The 18,621-nt window shown below is 40.8% G+C and overlaps 1 protein-coding gene across 2 annotated transcripts in view; it reads left to right on the forward strand.

The window, feature by feature from the left end:
• The window catches only part of LOC131881226 (AF4/FMR2 family member lilli-like), a 42,319-nt gene that overhangs the window by 3,065 nt on the left and 20,633 nt on the right, over positions 1–18,621 (forward strand). For both annotated transcript variants that reach the window (XM_059228021.1, XM_059228022.1), the window contains exons 2-7: positions 16,087–16,230; positions 16,316–16,435; positions 16,544–16,747; positions 16,820–16,904; positions 17,303–17,385; positions 18,102–18,604. In XM_059228021.1, coding sequence (XP_059084004.1) covers positions 16,087–16,230; positions 16,316–16,435; positions 16,544–16,747; positions 16,820–16,904; positions 17,303–17,385; positions 18,102–18,604 — 1,139 coding nt within the window. The remainder of the gene's footprint in view (positions 1–16,086; positions 16,231–16,315; positions 16,436–16,543; positions 16,748–16,819; positions 16,905–17,302; positions 17,386–18,101; positions 18,605–18,621) is intronic.

An 18,621-nucleotide genomic window follows, 5' to 3' on the forward strand; every position in this document is an offset into this window, starting at 1 on the left:
GCTGCGGGTAATAGTATCGTACTCTGTTCCTTATGATGTGGTATATGGAGGTTTATACATTTTTGGTGATTTCCTTGAACAGATGACAAAATTGTAGAAATCCTCCCTCGTGCTTGGCAAGAGTACGTACTTCACTCCCCTCCTCCTCTTGCTCTTCCTCTCAAGGACACGCATTTTACGTCATCATGTCTTTACGAATCCTTCAACCATGGCACGAACCATCCTGTGCATGACGATTTGGAAACTGAAATCAGAGACGGTTTATTGCATTAGACCCCATTTTTTGGCTGTCTGTATGAAAAAGGGGATTGCAAGTGGTTACGTTGACCAACAAGCAAAATCGTCAAATCTAAAGATGCTTCAATTTCCATTGATTGATGAATTGGCAAAATATCAGTGTTAGAATCAGGAAGGAAATGGGTAGTGGATGAGGTAAATTAAATCAAAATACAAACAATGTACGTTGGTTATTTGGAATTATTTTTTCAAAAATGTGAGCAGAAAAGAATGCAAAAAATATCTAGATATGCACTAAGATGGTGAAAAATAGCATTTTAGAACCACTTTTCTTGCAGATATATATATTTTCGAGAATCACAATATCTTTTAATCAGAAAACGAAATGTGCTAAGACCAGACAAAGATGCCTTTTGGCGAGAGGTCCTAGAATTTTTCGAGTCTCTTTTGAAGCACATTTTTAAAGGTTTTGATTGAAGCCCTTGAAACAGCGATTGGGCGAAAGAAGAGCTAATTCTGAGATTTATTTAAATTAATGAACAAAATCATCCATGGCAAAACTGCTAGACGAGCGTAGATAGGCATCATAATCCCATGTGTACCCTTCTATAAACATATATTTAATGATTGAGTCGGTTGCGTTACAAGATTGTAATAAAAAACCTTTATTTGATGTGACTGACACCACGGCAATTGCCTTGACTCAGCATTAGATTATATTTTGACTAAGCGCGGGGGCAAGTTGAAGGTTAAAAACTTAATCCATGCTTTTGCTTGGAGTCTCGCCAGCTCCTTATGTCTAGAAGAGTTTTCAATTCTCTTCATTCCATATGATTTGAATCAGGTTTATTAACAAAAATGTTGAAGTAATTCAATTTTGATATTTCCTAACGTTTCTTCTTTTCTCTTGATACTGCGCCCCGCAAAGAATCAAGAATATGCAAGAAAAACAACGAAGTGAGAAAATGTGCTGAAACTATGCAATTTAGCCAAAAATTATATCAAATATGTGAAAAATGCGATCGAAACTTCCCCAACAATTAATGATAATGAATAAAGTGTACCAAAACAAAGTGAGTATGGATTCATTTTATTTCTGATTAAGCCGTTCCATCGATTCAAATGTGTATTCATTCGTGACGATGCCACCATTTTCTGGCAGTAATTACAATTTGAAATAAAAGCAATTTTTCCTAACTGATTTGAAACCAAAAATATCAAAGAGTGAAACGTTCTTCAGACATTGAATCCAAAGATGACATCTTTGATGATGGCCTCGCTTGCTTGAACTTTTCTCTCTTCGCCCACACACACCAAATATTGGGATTACCAGTTTCTTGCCAACCCTGGTCGACCGACACCTTCCTTTTCCTGCAAATTCCTCTCTGGAAACACCAAACACCAACCTTGTCAAATGCAAAGTCAATTCTAGTGTTGTTTAAAAGCAAAGTAAGATATTTGTCCCTCATTCGCCACCCCAATCTCATTTATGCGTCCGTACTATTTGAATGTGAGATAGTGATCCATGATAAGACTGAGCGAAGCCATAAATGTCAGAATGATTAAGGATTACAGCAAACTGGATATTATTCTGGACAAGGTCTTCTACGAATCCACAAGCATTTGTTAGTGTAATGCCACAATTAATGGAAAATGATCTTCTCTTGATGCTCGACATGTCAGCATATTTTCGCGCTCAACTGGCTCATTTGACCTTGAAATTGTGGCATTCAAAGTGTTTGAGGAATGACAATCTCTCAACAAAGCCTATTATCTTGGCAAAACTAGTGCTATTCCGAGCTTCCAATGATTCAAAATACACAAACAAAGCATCATCAAAAGAGTTGAGTTGAAATAAGCGAGGACTCGTCAAATTGTTTGCTCCTTTGCAAAAGTTCATGTTTTAGCGGAATCACTGATGAAAGTTAGGAAAATTCAAGGACAGCGGACGATCCAATTCAAAAGTTCAAATGTTGTCCTTGAACGCGTTCAAGCCTCAAACTATCGGAGCAATCAGACATTCAGGTTGATTTCATTTTTGTCTCAGGTAAGCTTAATGAACGCAACCACCAACAAAAACCTCGGGATCGTGGTGCTCGCCTCTCAGGAATAAGGCTTGCATTGTAAACGAGTGCCACGTGAATATGCAATTGCTTCCCGCTATGGAACGTTTTATTTGTGCGGCCCATTTTGGGTCCATTGTCCGTCCCAAGGCCATTGAAAAGCCTTTCTTTGTTATGGTGGACCGCATATCCTCCATATTCCTGGAAACTGGAGCCCAATTTCCCCACTTTTTCGAGAGAAGCCGCAGGACGTTCAGTGCATAAAACTAGATAATGTTCAAGTTTCGAAGCTTGAAGAAGGACCGAGCCAGGCTCATAGCGTGAACCTGTGTTCATTGTTCCTACTCCTCTCTTTGGTGATGATTGGAGTACAATCCATGCCATGTACTAATGGATGAAGTTTGTGATTGATGGCCCAATGTTTGATATTAGATGTAAGACGGGCGAAAGACCTGAAAAGCAGATGTGAAGTCATCCAAGCTGAGGGCTTTATCGAAAAAGGGTCCCACAAGCGAGGAGGGGGCGAACGTGCCTTTGCATTTGCGTCTTGTGTACACAAAGCCATCTTCGCTCACAAAAATAGGATCAGCTTGAACGAAAAAAGAAGGTTTCTCTGATTGTCAAACTGACTTGGCTAGGAGATAACACAAATACGACTTCCCTGGATTGTTATGTTGACGCTATTCCCCGATTGATAGCCTGCCAAGAGCGATAAGAGGCGTTTTCTCACCACCTGACGTAATTTCAACATCGACGCCAGGAGATCTTCTCCGTGTATTTCGGTTGCCAACAGCCACTAGTTCTTTTTTTTTTGTTCATTAAAGGGTTGCCAAACGGAGTTTTTTGACCTGATGAATCGGGGGCTGACAATGCTGACGACCTGTTTTTGTTGGAAGCATTTGAGCAACAATTTACAAATAATTTGCTACTGACAAGGCGTCACAGGAAGCTGCTTGGCTCGTTTTCCAGAAATAGGCTCGTTTGAACAAATGATGTTCTTGGAATGAGCAAATTGCATGGAATTGGCTCTTTGTATGTTGTGATCAAGTAGTGTGGTCTGTTGTGTTGTTTCAAGAAGATGGAGCACTCCATGGCAAATTAGAAAAATCGTTGCCTGAGAAGTCTGGCAACCCTGATGAAGGCCTTGAAAAAGTTGATCGACCTGTGACAGATCTGCGAAGGCGCGAGAAGATGAACTTCAGCACTCTTGCAGCAAAAAAAAGGTTCTTGAAAGACTCTCTTGGATATTTGCACAAGTTCGGGTAGAACCTTTCTTCCTATTTCTTGGAATGAGACACATAGAGATTGGAAAGATGAGCTGTACTCTGTAACTTCCAAAGTATGTAACATATCCAAGGTACAAATTCTTGATCAAGTTGGATTGGCGTTTTGAAAAGAACAACTGAGCATAGCAGCTTCTTCAGAGATGGCCTCGCTAATTTTTTCGTAAATTCCAACCCCTCTTGATCTCTCCGGCATCTCATTTTTCTAAGCAGTCCAAGACACTTTCAAGATTTTCTCTTTCACTCTCTCACTTCATCTTGACGATCCACAGGTCGGTTAAGTGGGATCTAATCGTTGATAGTTCCAGTTCGTTGTGCCAAATGGATTCAAGAATCTATTGACGTAGGGCAAAGAGAATCATACGGCTCGGAGAGTCTCTGGAATGAGAAACCTCGCCTAAAGAGGCGATACTTCTTAGTACCATAAACACTGCCGGCCGGACATCTGACACCATCAATGTCTCAACAAGGCGTTATTTCTTGATGGTGCCACTTTAGGGGATGTGTGAAAGAGCTCCACCGAGTTTGGCCTGAATCCCAACCTTGCCAACTTGAGAGTCATTCCCGAACAACAAACATGGCCCACTTTCACTCGCCCCCTTTTTCTGATGTAGCAGTGGGCGAGGAAATTTTTTTTCTTCATGATTTCCTGTGTGTTAGTGGGATTGAAAATTGCTGGAAATGCGTCTTTTTACTTTTTTCATGTCGTCCCCTCTTCCTACGTACTGGATGCAAACTATGCACAAGCAAGAGATCAAAATTACGTGTCCTCCCACTGAAGAGAAAGAAAAAAATATATAAGGCCAAGAAAACGTGAAAGTGAAAACGAACGTTGAAGTTCCCCCTCGGCCTCGACAAGGAATCCTTTGGCAAATATGAAGTGCTTCCTTCTGATGGGGGGAGATGGACGAACTTGAGTGACTGAAGGAGGAGTGCCTCTTCTTTCTTGTCTTCAAGCTTGATGGGATCAGGAAGAAACCTCCTCGTCGCTCTCCACGCCAAGTTCAGTGGAATTATTCATGAATGTTCAGAGTTGTCGTGTCGAGCAAAACGCAACTTGATGCCATATTTTGCTCACCTCAACAACTTCTCAATTGTGTTCTTAAAACTAGGAATCGACATCAAAAAGCTCTCACACCTGAATGAGCGAGGGCTTCAGCTGGACGAAGCAGATTGTAATAAATTGGACGAGAATTGCTGAGCTGTCCATGTGAGATGGCCGTAATTTTTAAAGGCTCTTGGAAGTCACTACCCATCCATCGTTGGATAAATACCGGGTTTTGTCGTGAATGGACTCAAATTACCAAGGGCATGAGTACGAAAACTTGAAGTTGGCAAAGAGCGCTCCGCTTTTCCGTGCTCTTAAAGCCATACCCGAGCTTTAAGATCTTCGGATTCGAAGAATGGTCAAGATACCTTCAGTGCCTTCCGTGCCTTCTGTGCCTTCATCAAGTACTCTTTTGGGCATCTCCCCGAAATATGAAATCATCCACGAATATTTGTGGCCCTGAGTGAAGACGCAAACCACTTCTCATGCCTAGGTTGCCGTCCTTGCTAACTGTGTCGTCATTCGGAATATCTTCAGTTGTTAGCCTGGTACTGAACATTCCAGTGGAGGCACTCGTCGGTGTGGTAATGGTGGTAATAGCACCTACGGACGGACGGACGGATGGATGGATGGACGGACGGACGGACGTCTCTTGTACCTGTTCGTTGGCCTGACTTGCTCCGTTTCGAGTTGAGCTTCGTCCTTGGAAATTGTAAACCAGCCCTAGCAAATGGTTGCTGGGTCTGACTGGCCTGCTGGTTCTGAGATCTCAGCTGCCAGATTGGTTTTTGAGTAAGGTCTCGTGGAAGAAACATGAATATGCCTCTCTTGGTGGGCCATGTGTACTTAAAAGTCACATTCCCTCGACCTCCTACTTCTGCAACTGCTCCTACACCTTTTCCGACGACGACAAACAGCTTCTTTCCAGAGACAGAGAGAAGGATGCGGAATAACGTTGTTGAGTCGAGAAAGAATCAGGAAATGCTTACAATCCTCCAAAAACCCTCTTTGTACCGTTATGCCCTTCGATTGCCTGCTCGCGTAACCAATTCATCCAGGAAGTTCGGAACTGGCTATGACTCTTTGACTTCATCTTACTCATTCTGAGAAAGCCTAAAATCACTCTCGATCTCGATTGATCAGTCGTCCAACGCCTTTCTTTATTTGGGTGGCTATTTTCTAGCACCCCTTGCTAATAATTTCCCACATGTTTTGCCTAGTTTTTCTTCTCTCGGTTCCCTCCAATACGGCTCCAATTTGCCAACGCCATCCACTTTTCAGCCCTGGTGGTAATCACTATACACATTTCCAAGAGAACAAGTAGTGATGGTGGTGATGGTAGTAATGGTGGTCGTCGTTGTACGAGGAGTAGTTGTTGTAGTAGTACGAGTGCTTCTTCTCTATACATTTGGAAACTGTAGCAAAGGAAACGTTAGGAGCAAGAAGCAGCTGAGTCCGTGGCCCACTGCACAAGTTCCAATCTGGCCTCCGAGATGTCCGTCCTCTCCATTTCTTTGCCATTCTTTTTTACTTCTCGTGGTGTCTTTCTCTCTTTCTCCACTCCATCCAGGAATAGTTGTCTGAGCCGAGGAAAAATGGAAGAAGTACCAGCTTTTCTTGGCGTGTTGGTGACTTCCAAGGTTCCAAGGTTGCTTCGACCTTATTGCAGGCGGATGACCTGCAACTTGAGTGGATTTCCGTACATCCGCCTTGGCCGAAGGGCACAAGGTTGCTTCGACCTTATTGCAGGCGGATGACCTGCAACTTGAGTGGATTTCTTCTCTACGTGTTGTCCTCACTTTTTAGCTGTTCAATGAGTTTCACACGTTCCAAATAGTTTTGGATTATGTTTTTGGTTTGAAGCCTTGAATCAACTTGAGTGTCAGATGGCAACTTTCATAATGGTCGTTCGGTGATTAATGCCGTATTTGATGCAAAGGTCATCGGAGAAAATAAAGTTTTTACCCGGAAAATCATTTTTCCTCCATTGGATTTTCCAAAGATAAAAAATAATCCAGATCAATCTTCCAACCAAGCGAACGAAAGGCACGCGAATGAATGAATGATTTTCAAGCGTCAGTCAAGGCTTGGATGAGCTAAGCGAATCGAAGGGAAGCTGTGCAAACAATGGTGGGATCCCCATATTGTTATCGCTGTATTTGGTGTTTTCGTTACGGAAGATAGAGCGGAAATGGACAAGGCCTCCTTTAATTTAGACGTGTTTTGTTCCGTGGGAGCGCGGCGAGTATGAAAACAAAATCCGACTTCTAAGACTATTGTTGCCTTTGATAAAGACAAGATTGAACATTTGTTTATGGTTGTCTGCCAAATAAATCGAAATTGACCATGATTGACGACATGGTATTAGGGATGTTTTCTGACCTGAAAGTAGCGACTTTGGGTACGTTAACATTTGTGATTGAAACTTTGCGTTGAAAAGATCTAATCTTGGACTCAGTCGTCTTTTTTAAGCTAATTTATTTTGGCACCGGATCTATTTGGCCGCAATTAAGGCTGTAAGAGACTATTTTTCGTGTGACTCAGCAAATACTCGGTGTACCATAGATAGCAGAAATGGTTTGTTGGTCTGGCTTTTGAATTAAAATGGGGACTCATTCATAAGACGCATTTTGCTTAACTGCATGCTCAATGAATTTCGTTCCTTCGGCTTTTCTTCGCTGTGAAATGTCAATATGTCAAAGAAATTAGAAAAAAACAGTCTTCCATTATGAATTATTCGTTAGATAAAGCACAAGCTATATTGACGCCTCAATAACAGTTTTGTTCATCGACGGAATTGTTGAAAGGCTAAGCACAAAGAATACCCGCGATTTGATAGATATCCCCCTCAAAGTTCTTCATTGATTTTCTTCGATCATAATTAACTTAACACCAACAATCAATTTGTTTCACTTGCTTTCTTGAGATATTCATGAACCCTAAGGGGTAAGCCTGAATATCTAGGAACCTTTGGGACATGCCCGATACCTAAGGTGTCAACTCTGTGCTTCGATTTCAATATATCGCAAACAATTTGAAGCTGATGAATCTGAATTAATGATGAATGAATATAGCGTCGAATCGAATATTGACACCTTTAGGGATGAAGCGATAATGTGTTTATAGCAATCAAAATGTCTATCAATTGTTGACACTCAATTTCATTATTTTATAAATTTATATTGTGAAACATACTACAATAAAGCATGTGGCAACAAATCAAATCCCCCTCTCTACGTGGTTAGATTTGATTTCAGATAGAAGAAGCTTCCGAGTGAAGGAAAGTGAAAACAGGAACATATTTTGTACTCGAATGATGTTTATAATAAAGATTAAAGGCATTTACTTTCGATTGCATTTATCATTGAATATGACTAAATTTTCCATTTTTTCTTCTTAGATGTATGTAAAGAAAACTTGGAAACTTCTCTTATCTTTTATGGAAACCTGTTTTCGTGGGTGGAATCTTTAGTTACCTCAACGGAAAAAAAACATACCAGAGGATTTTTTTGTTTTTACTTCAAAATTGTTTAAAATTAAAAAAAAACTCATAAGTATTTCGAAAGTGAGCTTCCAGTCATGGTGAAGAAAAAGTAGATTTTAGCGAATCAAAACTTGTTTTCTTATATTTTTGAGTCAAAACTATACCTTGAAGACCTGTTATCACAAAAGAAAACGGCTCATGCAATGGCCGTCACAAGTGCTGGGGCAAGTCCAGCAAAAGTCGGACTCGTGCGAGGCTTCTGATTCTTTGCCGGACTCACCAAGTCCGGACTCAAGTCTTTTACTACAGTCAAGTCCAGGGAAAAGACACTCGTCTTGCGAAATTCTATGAACAAATGAATAATTTTTCTAGACAAGTCCGGACTTGAGTCCTTTCTAAAAGACTTGCCAATTTCTCCAAAAACTAGTAAAAGACTCGAGTGCACTCGGACTCGAGCCGAATTCGCCCCAACACTATCCGTCACACTCTTTACACGAAGTTTATTCAAGTTTGGATTTGAAAAAGTCGACTTGGTCAACGCCTTTAACTTATTTACCTTTTAATGCCGCTCATGTGAAAATTCAAACTCGTTAGCACGAAAAGGCGAACTCGTCAAAGATGTCTTTCCTCAAGACTCATTTTTATGAATTTTGTTCAAAGAAAACAAGTGCCATTGAATAAATAGCTGGATTCTTTGCGTTTGATAACAAAAGGAAAGAGGGCATATTTTTTGCTCTCGATCCATCTGATATTTGATATCGTATTGTGTGTGCAGAAACCCCCACGTCAGACTTGCTAATTGAACCTGGGATCGGTTTCTAACAAAGGCCGTGCGAACTCGACCAAATTCGAAGTCAAGGCCAAGAGAGCAAAACACAGAATGAAGGCCAAAAGTTGATAAGGGAAAGGCGACCACGAGTAGTACTCAAAGTACTGCTCATAATGTGACGAAAGGCGGGAACCTCGCTTTTCTCTGTCTCTCATACTCTCGACGAGCTCCAAAGTTCCCTTTGTTCGTTGGATCGAGGATTCGTGTACAAGTGCTTTCTTTATCCCTTTGTGACTCCCAAAAGGCTTTGTTTCTAAAATGCATTCGCCGGTGCTTCGACTTCTTTCTTTCTTTCTTTTTTTTCTTTTTTTTCTCGCTCTCTCCTTCCCTCTCTCCCCGAGCACAAAGCCAGGCTTCATCTCTACCACCAAAGTGTTCCAAGGACAACGACAGTATTTGCCGTTATGTTCCAGCAAGTACCATTATACCATTATGGAACTCAAAGTGGAACGTAGAAGCAAGAGGGAATACTCCCTTTGGCATGAAGGCATAGAAAGAGGGGGGAGAACATAAATTTCTAACTCGCGAAACGAGTTCCATGTCTGCTCCACATTTTGGAACACGCACACTGCACTCGGTTATTCGGTCTCTCCATTGGTCTTGCCACCAAGGGAAATATAAAACGAAAACGAGAACCCCTCTCATCTTCAGTTGCAAGGGGCTTGAAAAGTCACGAATTGAAGGAGAATGAGATTCGGGAAACTCCGTATCAACAACTCTCGACTCAGCTTGGTTTTTTGGCTCGGGGAACAATAATTCAAAACATGCAAGTGTTCGAATGCACCGTCAGCCAACTCTAAAACAGTAAATTGCAAATATGATGATTGTACTTTCGTTGTTTTTATAATTCTAGTCAGACCAATTTGGTGCTTTAACAGACATAAGATGGGCAACGAAAAATCCATTTTCTGCCCACACTTCTTCAGATAAACTTATACAACAGATTTGATTAAAGCTCTACACGGTGGAAGTGATAAAGTGTTACAAACAAAAGCATGTATTGCCGCTTTGAAAATTGCTTTAGATACACCAGATTCTGGAATTAGGCTCTTCAATAAACACCCGTTCACTATACAATAGATTAGTCAAATTGGTGGCTCTTGACCAAAACTATTTACGGAAAACACCCACTGTCGTCTGTACTGTCCATAGAAATGACTTGCTAACATTGGCTTCCGCCCTTCGAAAGTTGCTGTTCAACAAGGGTCGCAATGGTTTCAATGCAAAGCGAATGCTGTTGTCAATTGGGGCACCAATTTTGAAAGTAAATGGTTCAGCCATATAGTCACTTTTGCCAAAGCAAATTCTGTAACACATTAAAAATTCCACCCTGAGGTTGGAAGAGGTTATTTTCAAATCCCCCCATAAAGTTGAGCGTGTATTGTTGTAAGTAGAAGGAACACGAAATGTGATTCATGAATTTTTCATTGCACTAAGTGCGCTAATAAAGTAAATTAATCAAGCTCTGGGAACAGACAGAGTGAAGGGGTCATAAATTGCATTTATAAAACACACTCTCGCCTCAAAACTTCAACAGAACGATAGAGTCTCCCTTTTGATCTTTCCTTTCCCTTTCTCCTCCCTTTTTTTATGGAGATATCTGGCCTTTAAACCGATCTAGACACACTTTTAATTGCAATCCTTGGCAAGCCATATATTGTCATTAACAAAAATATTAATCACTTAGAGGATAAAATCTTCTTTAAAACATGATTATCCTCCTCTGCCACATGCGCTTCCAATTTTCCATTAGGGCGATCAATACTTAATGGGGATATGACCCCTTCACGGACTTCTAGAGATATTGACTGCAAACGGAAGCAAAAATATCCTATCTCCTAAACCGTTCATCTTATTCCAAATAAGCACTTGATACGACCACAAGGTCTTGTTGAATAGATGAACTCAGCCAAGATTGAGCCCAAATCTATGCTTAGAGAACTCAGGAGACATGTTCAAAGTTATGTAGTAAACACTACATAAAATTTGAATTTTCGGCGTGCCCTTGGTCAGCTACATAAGCTTTTGACAACATAACTTTGAAACGATCGACTTTGCATGTAAATGATATAAAATTGACCTACCGTCAATTGAAGAGATCTACGTTTCTTATTTTATTAGTTTAATTCGAAAAGTGGCTCAGAGTGGCTATGACCAAGAGCAGGCCGGTTTGCCGGGAAGCTCGTTCCCAGTCCATATTTCTAGAAGTCCGTAACCCCTTTTAGCTATCTTATGAATCTGCAAAATCAGGGAGCCTCGTGACAGATTTAAATCGTCATATTTAAACAGATTGTTTTCCTACTTTTTTAGCTTGATAGTGTAAGTTCAAGAACTACTTTGTTTGATAGGTGCGATAAGAGTTCACTTGACGAAACTAGAGCAAAGCCTGTTGTCATTTTACTTTTGGCCAAACTTTTCCTACCTTCAGCCATCAGCCAATCAATCTAGGTCGACTTCCAATTACAGCATATCTCCTATTTAAAACGTGGGAAATAAACCACTGCAGTAGATAGCTTTGGTTGCCAATTCAAAACGACGAGGCCAGGAAGCTTTCTTCGAAACTGGATTGAGAGTGGAAATGTCAAACCAATGAGGATTTGACCTTCAGACTTGATTTTCAGACATCATGCATTTTTAGCAATTTGGCCATAAAGAGGAGTTGCCAAGCGAAATAATTGTATTTTTCTGTCCTGCAAAGTATCTTAGGTGAACAAAAGAGTTATTAAGATTGTGAAATTGAAGTTGTAACCGGTAAGGAGGTCATTGATTGTAATTAGATTATCGCTTGAACCACTGAAGTTCCTTCCAAATTCGTCGCTACTTTGCCCGATCACAATTTTTTTTTTGATGCACAGTATTTCTCAAAATCAGCTTAATTGAGGTCATCGTAATTCAGGTTTGGAAGTGCTTGTTGCTTAGTTGAGTTTTTAATGAATGAAAACCTCGGGGAAAATGTCAATTCTTCAGAAGTTTACCCACTCGACTCCCAAGTTGCTCTGAACTCCGGGAGGTAAAATACTTTTTGGGTGGTTGCTTTTCCGCTTTATTCAAGGTCATCATCGTTGTGAATTCATTATTTTTAAGTGCAAAAGCGGATCATGCAAATCGACAAAAAATGTTCAACTTTCTCCCGATTTCAAATCAAGTCTGTTTTCTTCTTTTTATCAATATTTATTGTATTATCAGTATAGATCTAGAGTCTTGTCTACTTTTGAATCCAGAAGTTTGTAGAAGTTTTGTTATTGGTTGTTGAAAAAGGCCGCGATAACGATTACGAAGAATTCAACTTGATTCAATCTGATACAATGCTGATGCAAAAGAGTAAAAACTTAGCGAATTCTTGATATAAATAGCAAGAACTTCCTTGAACGAAATGCAATCACATGCCGTATTAGATCGAGTTTTTGAGACTTTTTGCTCTATTAAATAGGTATATGCAAAAGAGCTTTTAATGGTTGTAAGTGTTTCTTCATACGCGTTTAACGCTGATAGGGCGGTTTGAAATCCAGTGACTCTATTCCGTTTTTATCGTGAATTTAAATGCTCAACATAAATACTTCCACTAGTATTTTTGTTGCCTTATTTCGCATTATCATGTGAAGTTTCACAACTTTAATTAGAACCCTCGGACTCTTCCTTGGACTTCCTTGTAACCCTGTTTGAATATTTCATTAGATATTTCATCCTACATCATTGTGCCGAGATAAGTACTAATTGTTGCAAAAGTATTGCTGACATGCTACTCATATGAGGAAATATGTTATTTCTTGAGTTTAAACTGAAAGAAACTTCGTCATCATTTTGCTCTTGCATCTTTTTTTTTTTTTTGACGATGAAACGTAATGAAAGGAAAGAGACTTTTGAGAGCATCACTTGTCACATTAAGTGGTCCGAAGAGGCAAACTCCGTGTTAAAAAGTGAAAAGTCACCTTTTTGCAAGATTTGAAAATAAAATAATGAATGATGACCTTGAAGGGAAAAGTAGCTTACTGGTAAAAAAAAACCGCTTAATCATCAATGTAAGTCTTTGTCATGAATATTTTCACCAGTAATTTTCCGAAATAGACTACCGAATTATACTATTCACACTTCATCTGCCCGTAGCAATGCTCCAAGATGATCTGATTCATGATGAAAATATGGTAGTCAAATATACCCAGGTATGGGATTCAGTTTCTATTTGTTTCATCGGCTGCAATGATTGAATGAGTGATTGTTTTGCCATGAAGATGGTATAACATAGTGACTAATCCGTTATCTGAAATGTGTGCTTGTAAAATGGAAGGCAGCAGTGCTAAATTATCTTGATAAATGTTCTCGTCATGATTTCTAACATACGGACTACTATAGACAAACCCAGTCATACGAGCATTGCGAAAGTCTTATCGTAAAAATTTGACATTCACATGCTTTCAGTGATTCTTCGATGGGTGATGATGAAACTCACATCGTCGATGAACTTTTGGGTGTCTTTCTTCAGATTTGTTGGAGCAGCTTACGCCGCTTTAAACATGTTTTACTAGCAAATAGTCGAGACAATTATGATGTAGAACAAAGAAATCAAATCAGATTTAATCGTCATGCATGGAACTTTTTCGCTATTCAACTTAGTACGCGTCATTGTGATCGTTTCTAAGAAACTCGAGACAATCCCGGTCTTCATGACACGTTTTCTTTTACCGTAATTTTTGGCTCTCAACTTTTTTGGGAGCAACTGCAGCCTGTGCATGCCAAGATCAGATTTTAGTTCTTTTCAGAAGAAACGCTTCTTCCTTAATTTGATGGATGAAAGTTGTTACACTTGAGCAAGAGAAGGAATCGAGTATTTTCGTGTCAAGCTTTTCTCAAGAATATGCAATATGATTTGACCAATGAACTTTATCTCGACAGCTTATCTACTGTTCCAGGAATATTGGAATATTAGCTTTACGTGGCTCAAGAAGCCCTTGTGAGTGCTTGGTTTCACAATTAGCAACTTGCGAAGGTTTTTTTTTCGCTTGGTTTTATACAGGAAATTTGCTTTTGAAAGCTTTCTGACTAGGAAATTGTCGAACCTGATGAAATAACCAGAATCGACTTTGCCTGAATCTGGAGTTTGTGAAATTGAGTTTAAAGCTTAACATGACAAACAGAAACAGAACGAACGGAATTGAATTGGATGTGATATATTTGAAGTACGAAATCGTTGGCAGTTTTCGCAGACCTGCTTCCTTACCACCATTGAAAATGTAATCCACAGCACTTCAAGGAGAATACTTCAGAATTCTTATCTAACTTCATACTTATACGTATGGTATATAACGAATTGGAGTTGACCGGTCTGGCCAGCCCTTGAATACAGGATTGATTTGTTGGGAGTGTTTTATTTTTCCAGTTCTTTTATCCACCTGCAAGTGAATTTGAAGGGAGCAATTCTTGTGAAGGAACATTCGATTTAGTTCATCGTCCAATGCTTTTCTTGTACGGTTTTTGGTCCGTTCAGCTGTTATCAGTTGCATTGAGGGGCAAAAAAAAAGCACGTGATTACCTTTGATTCTTCTGGACAACTTCTGGGAAGAAAAAGAGAAGAATGCCTTTTGAAGTTGTCGACCAATGATGAATGGCCTAATAGATTTTGTGGCAATGCCTCACTCTGTCTCCCCAATAATACGTGAACTTTTTGATCGTGTTCATGAAAAAAAAGAACCCTTGAACGACCAAGACGACTAATATACAATGTCCAACCTAAGTATTATTTGTTGGGAATGAAGACGGTTTTTGCCCGTGACAATGACCAATCACACTGGAGAGTAATCATTTTCACTTTTTACGTAGTTCCCATGCTTGATCAAGGTTTTGGAAGCAAAAACAGAAAATGCCACTTTTTGTGGACTTTCTCAAGGCGTGTTTTTGTTGGTAATTTCTGGAAAAGAGGATTTTTCTTTCTATCTAGGTCAAGATCTCACAGTTGAAGCGTAAGATACCGCATGTTTTCTTTTCACTTAATATTAAGGTAGCGTTGGCCTTGGAACAAGTTGAAGGGCTTTTCTAGCTAGGCTTAGTCGTTGTCCTTTGTTCAGCCTTCGTTTGGTATCCTACTTAACTGAAGCGTGCTTCAAATTGCCAGACATGATGAGCCCGAGAGGATCTGGCGTGATCAATGGTGAATGGAGAAGAAGATGGAGTCAAAAACTGGTCCCGGTCCCAGCTGGCAAGGCAAAGTCCGTCGATCTGAGAGATATTGAATGCAATCTCGAGGCGTGGAACTTGCAGCCTTCTCACAATATTCTCTTTGTGACGGTTGGGAGACTCGAACCTTGATGGAAGGAGAAGCGGGAGCTAACCGAGGGGGCTATGTGTTTATCCATCTCCTCATTCCACTCTCTGCTTACATTAATGTCCAAGGCTTGTGTTCGTCTCTTTGCCGTTTCCCCTATCTCTTCTCCTGCATCCTTGGCAGCCTTGGATCCTTTCCAATTTCTTTTTCTACCTCCTGAGGCTCTCTGGATCAACCAAACCCAAACCAACATTCCTCTCGGATCGTTCCCGGCTTTTTCCAAGTGAGGAAAGACGAGGAGAGGGAGAACCAAGAGGAGGAGGAGGAGGAGGAGGGCTTCTGGTTTTTTCGAGTCCATTTTCCTGCCTACTGCTGTACCGTACATCCGCCTTCAGAAGAGAAGGAGGAGAAGAAGAAGAAGAGCTTTGGGGCCAACAGAATTTGAGCTTTTCTCCGCTCCTGCTTCTTGCATTAGACTAGGTCATTTATCAGTTCGGCGATCTGAGAGGCCAGATTGCTCTGTCAAATTCATGCAATACTTGTTTTTGCTCCGAAGCGCGCCCACCAAACCAACCTAAGGCATGCCTAAGAAGGGGCAAGTCGCAAGTGGTGGCTTGCCCACTCTGTGTATCTTGTGGGCTCACGCAATCGGCAGGCCTTGACGTAGTTTTGCGCCAGCACGCGTTCCTGGGCCCGTCCCGCCAGGCCTGAAAGTAGTTCCTGGACAAAATGGCAGCCCAAATTGGAGTAATCCGATTGGCTGAAGCGGAAAGGGTAGGCTTCTTTTGCGTGGAACAAAAGTATATTATATCGGAGAGTGACAAAATGTATTCTCGCAACCTATGAAACGGAATTATGATGAGAGTATTTCTTTTTTGTGTTGCAGATCTTAGTTGAATATGAGGACCATCATTGGGACAAACGGGAATGGGTTCGCGTGTACAAGGATAATTTTCATGTTTTCCTCATCGAACACAACATGGTTTTGGCTCAAAGACCGCCTGGTCCCCGAAACATTCATCCAGCTTTTGTAAGTCAGTCATTGACAGACGCCATTTTCATCAATAAATGATTCGTAACGACTAATTAATCGTCATGGTGGCTTTTTGTTACAGACGTTTAAGACCCTGGTCGATAATGTGAACATGGTCACCAAGTCCAGAAACCAACCTGTGGAATTTCTGGTCGATGGGAAACTCGATTTTCAAGTTTATGACAAGCTGAAGATCATTTGGGTGAGTTGATGGGCGAAGAATCTGGTTTCTCATCGCCACGGAGGATCTCGCTTCGTAATCATTTCCATTCCTAATTCTTCATTCTCCTCTTGTTCAATATTCTCTCAGGACTGGGATGCTAGTATTCCCAATCTGTTTTTGGGTCAGAACATCGAAGACAGGGTTCGTGAATGGACTGACTTTCGAGATACTCAACACCTGCTAATCAGCTTGCCAGCGGCCTTGGTCGGAGCCCGCCTCAAGGTGTATCGCGCCGAGGGAACCACCCAATGGTTCGATGCTATCATGCAAAAGTACAAAACCGATACAACTGTAAGTATTGACATAATACTTGATTATGCAAATGCTTGAATACGCATTGTCTTCCCCACGGCTTTGTTGCAGGAATTCGTGATGATTGATGACTGTGTCTTACAAGAGCATACGGAAGATCCCCGACTTTTGCAAATGGGTTTCCTTAATCGCCAGGGTAAGCTGATCCACAAATTGGTCATGTGACCCAATGTTCATTAGCATCCGGTTATTATAAAGACTTATGAGCTAACTCAAGGTTTTTTCCTGAACGTATATTTTATGTACAACTTGATATTGATAACAAATGGTGCTAGAAATGTTGGATATCCGTCTTATAGACTTATCTGTTTTTTTTTTTTTCAGATCTGGAATCCTATCAGAAAGGTCAAAGCCCGGGCTCGTCCAATCGAAAATCGAGATGTTCATTAGCATCCGGTTATTATAAAGACTTATGAGCTAACTCAAGGTTTTTTCCTGAACGTATATTTTATGTACAACTTGATATTGATAACAAATGGTGCTAGAAATGTTGGATATCCGTCTTATAGACTTATCTTTTTTTTTTTTTTTCAGATCTGGAATCCTATCAGAAAGGTCAAAGCCCGGGCTCGTCCAATCGAAAATCGAGATCATCAACCCAAAGATTAAGCTTACAGGTAATTAATTGCTCCTAGCTTGCAGTTGCGACACTTGATACACTCGTGTGGAAATATGTGTGGATGTGTTTCACATACAGTACAGCTTACTCTGATCCATCAGGATGAGTACAAGCACAAAGAAATTGTATTGCCTTTGAATGCCATCAGTTGTGACTTATTATGACACATTGTGGAATGAAACTGATGCATTCAGGATTTTTTTTGTATGTGTTTGAGTGATCAAACCCCGAATGTTTTTTTTGTATGTGTTTGAGTGATCAAACCCCGAATGAAATGCGTTTCGCTCGAATCCTTGGTTCCATTGAAGTGTTGTTAGCTTCCAAGTTAGCTAAGTTCAACAAATGACCATTTATGATCCTCGGAGAGCGTTTTGAGGCTTGTCGTCAAGACACAGAATCTCAATGGAAATGGATGGAAGCTTGCTTGCCTTGGTTGCTTTCTTGCTTTCCCACTGGCCTGGTTTTCTGGTCTCTCAGGGGATTTGATGAAAAGATCTTTCTCTCTCTCTCTCTCCTTCTCTCTCTGCCTCTCTTTATCTCGTGAACATCAAAAGGACCTCATTTCTTTCCTGAGAAGGAGGCACAAGATGAAAGACGCATTGACATTTGGGGGAAAAAATATCCTCAAGCCGGGGATTAAACGAAAACAATCTGAAAAGTAACTGGCAAAAGTTTGCTTTCAAATTTAGATGACTCGTTTAACTTTGTTTTCAGTCCTTGCTGCCGTCTTCCAACCTGTCTGCCTCGATGTTACGAAGCCCATCTAGTTCAAGTATCAGCACTCCGCACCCTTCCAAAAAACGTTCTAGTCGAAGTTCCACTACTCAGTCAATGATGTCTAGTCCACCCGAGTCACCTTCTCTATTCCAAAACCAAGGGGAAGAGGAGGAGGAGGATACGCCCCTAGCCTTTAAAAAGAAGCTCAAACCCAAACGACGACTACAAACTCCCACTGCCACGAACCCACCCATCACGTCATCGCCCAAGTCCATGACCCCTCCCGCGACCACCAGTCAAGAGCGAGATCAAAATGAGCCCAAGAAGGTCAGAGGCCGTCCCAAGGGAGCTAAGAGCAAAGCCAAAGGACAAGATAAGAAACCCGATCCTCGAACCCGTTTACGATCGCTCAGCATCTCTGAATCTGCAACCTCCGAAACTCCCGCTTCATCGCTCGCCAGCCCTTCGGAAACAAAATTCAAGGCTCCGACATCATCGGGTGCTGCTAGGAAGTCCA

Source organism: Tigriopus californicus, chromosome 5 (genome assembly GCF_007210705.1).
Source record: "Tigriopus californicus strain San Diego chromosome 5, Tcal_SD_v2.1, whole genome shotgun sequence".
NCBI classification, from domain to species: domain Eukaryota; kingdom Metazoa; phylum Arthropoda; class Copepoda; order Harpacticoida; family Harpacticidae; genus Tigriopus; species Tigriopus californicus.